This window comes from Stegastes partitus, unplaced genomic scaffold (assembly GCF_000690725.1).
Source record: "Stegastes partitus isolate 25-593 unplaced genomic scaffold, Stegastes_partitus-1.0.2 Scaffold1956, whole genome shotgun sequence".
In the NCBI taxonomy this organism is placed as follows: domain Eukaryota; kingdom Metazoa; phylum Chordata; class Actinopteri; family Pomacentridae; genus Stegastes; species Stegastes partitus.
The window spans coordinates 88,010-89,571 of NW_007579687.1; the positions used below are offsets into that span (position 1 = coordinate 88,010).

Consider the following 1,562-nt stretch of genomic DNA (forward strand, 5'->3'; position numbering starts at 1 on the left):
GTTCAGGGTCAGGGTTAGGGTTTAGGGTTAGGGATCAGGATTAGGGTTTGGGGTCAGGGTCAGGGTTGGCTCAGGGTCAGGGATGTGAGTTCATGGCTGTAGTGTGGTTGTATTTAAGAACACATTGCTATATGGTTTCAGTGGCTGTAGGCGGTCCGAAACGACCCGGCTGTGATGCATAGCAGCAGGACCAAACATCGGACCAGCAGGATCCACTGACCTCTTGATGACCCTGGCAGCCATCAGCCTCTGCTCCGAGTCCAGGTACGCCGAGGGTTCGTCGATCAGGTAGACGTCGGCCGGCTTCCCCAAACACAAAGTGAGGGCGACTCTCTGCAGCTCGCCTCCAGACAGGTTCTGGACCTGCAGACAGACCAGGTCCGTTCACCCGTTAACCAGCCTGTACTACCAGAACTACAAGTACCTTCACTAAGACACCAGCCGTACGACTGACACAGCTCAGTACCAAGAAGAAGCCCAGTTGGACTGTGGAGCTGACTGGAAATGTGACCAGACGAATACAACACAAGGACGGTTGGTGAAGACAATAGTTCTGATCGACGGCTCAGAGCAGCGAAGCAAAGTACGGTTCTGATTCTGGGACGTTGTTGTGCTGGCCTCAGCTTCCAGTTCTCCATAAAACCGTCTGAATACTCCATAAATGCAGCTAAATTCTCTGTCCCCAGGTGATACCAGAGCTGTGTTTGAAATCACCCCCTCACTGCTCCCTACACACTGATCACTATGTAGTGCTCTATATAATGAGCACCTCGGCCAAGTATCATCTCGGACGCTACTCGAGCTGTTAATTACGGCGCTCGCTAGCCGCAATTTGTGCTGCAACAGCGTCACAGCAAATTAACAGTTTATTGCGTAGCTAAGAAATCAAATTAAATCCAGTTTATTGTCATTTTGCTGTACACACCAGATGAGAGCGTTTCTTCAGGATCCACTAACTAAAAGCAGTTTAAATAAAGTGGTGTAGTTTGTCCAAATCACAACCCAGCGCCGCAGTTTTAGCGCCGTTCACTGTCCGAGTAAAATAACATTTAACAAAACAAACGGGAATTTTTCGCGCTCTCGTTCATCTCCATTTCCTTTCAGTGCATGACGGTCCATATTGCTGGTTAGTGACCATCGGCTGTGCGCTACTTTTTACGGTGCATTGTGGGATATTTGGAGTGACTATATAGTGGATGAAATGTCCCGCTGAGAATTCGAACAACCCTACAAAATGGCGTGCAACCTATATAGTGCACTATGTAGGGCATAGGGAGTGATTTCGGACACAGCTAAAGTGTCCCCAGGTGCTACCAGGTGTTCCCAGGTGATACCAGGTGTAGGTGTGTACTCACGTCCTGGTCGATGATGCTCTCGATCTGCAGTGGCTTCATGACGTCAGTGATGAACTGAGGATGAGTGTAGGCGTCTCTGATCTTCTCATGCAGCAGAGCTCTGACACTGCCCTGAACACACACACACACACAGTCACTACACAACTCTGAACAAAGTGAACACACACACACACACACACACAGTCACTACACAACTCTGAACAAAGT

General features: G+C 49.2%; 1 protein-coding gene across 1 annotated transcript in view; it reads right to left on the reverse strand.

Moving 5' to 3' along the window:
- abce1 (ATP-binding cassette, sub-family E (OABP), member 1) overlaps window positions 1-1,562 on the reverse strand; it is a 20,229-nt gene that overhangs the window by 6,360 nt on the left and 12,307 nt on the right. Inside the window, exons 9-10 of the mRNA XM_008303200.1 lie at window positions 1,356-1,506; window positions 221-363 (exon numbers count right to left, since the gene is read on the reverse strand). Of these exons, the coding sequence (XP_008301422.1) occupies window positions 221-363; window positions 1,356-1,506 (294 nt within the window). The remainder of the gene's footprint in view (window positions 1-220; window positions 364-1,355; window positions 1,507-1,562) is intronic.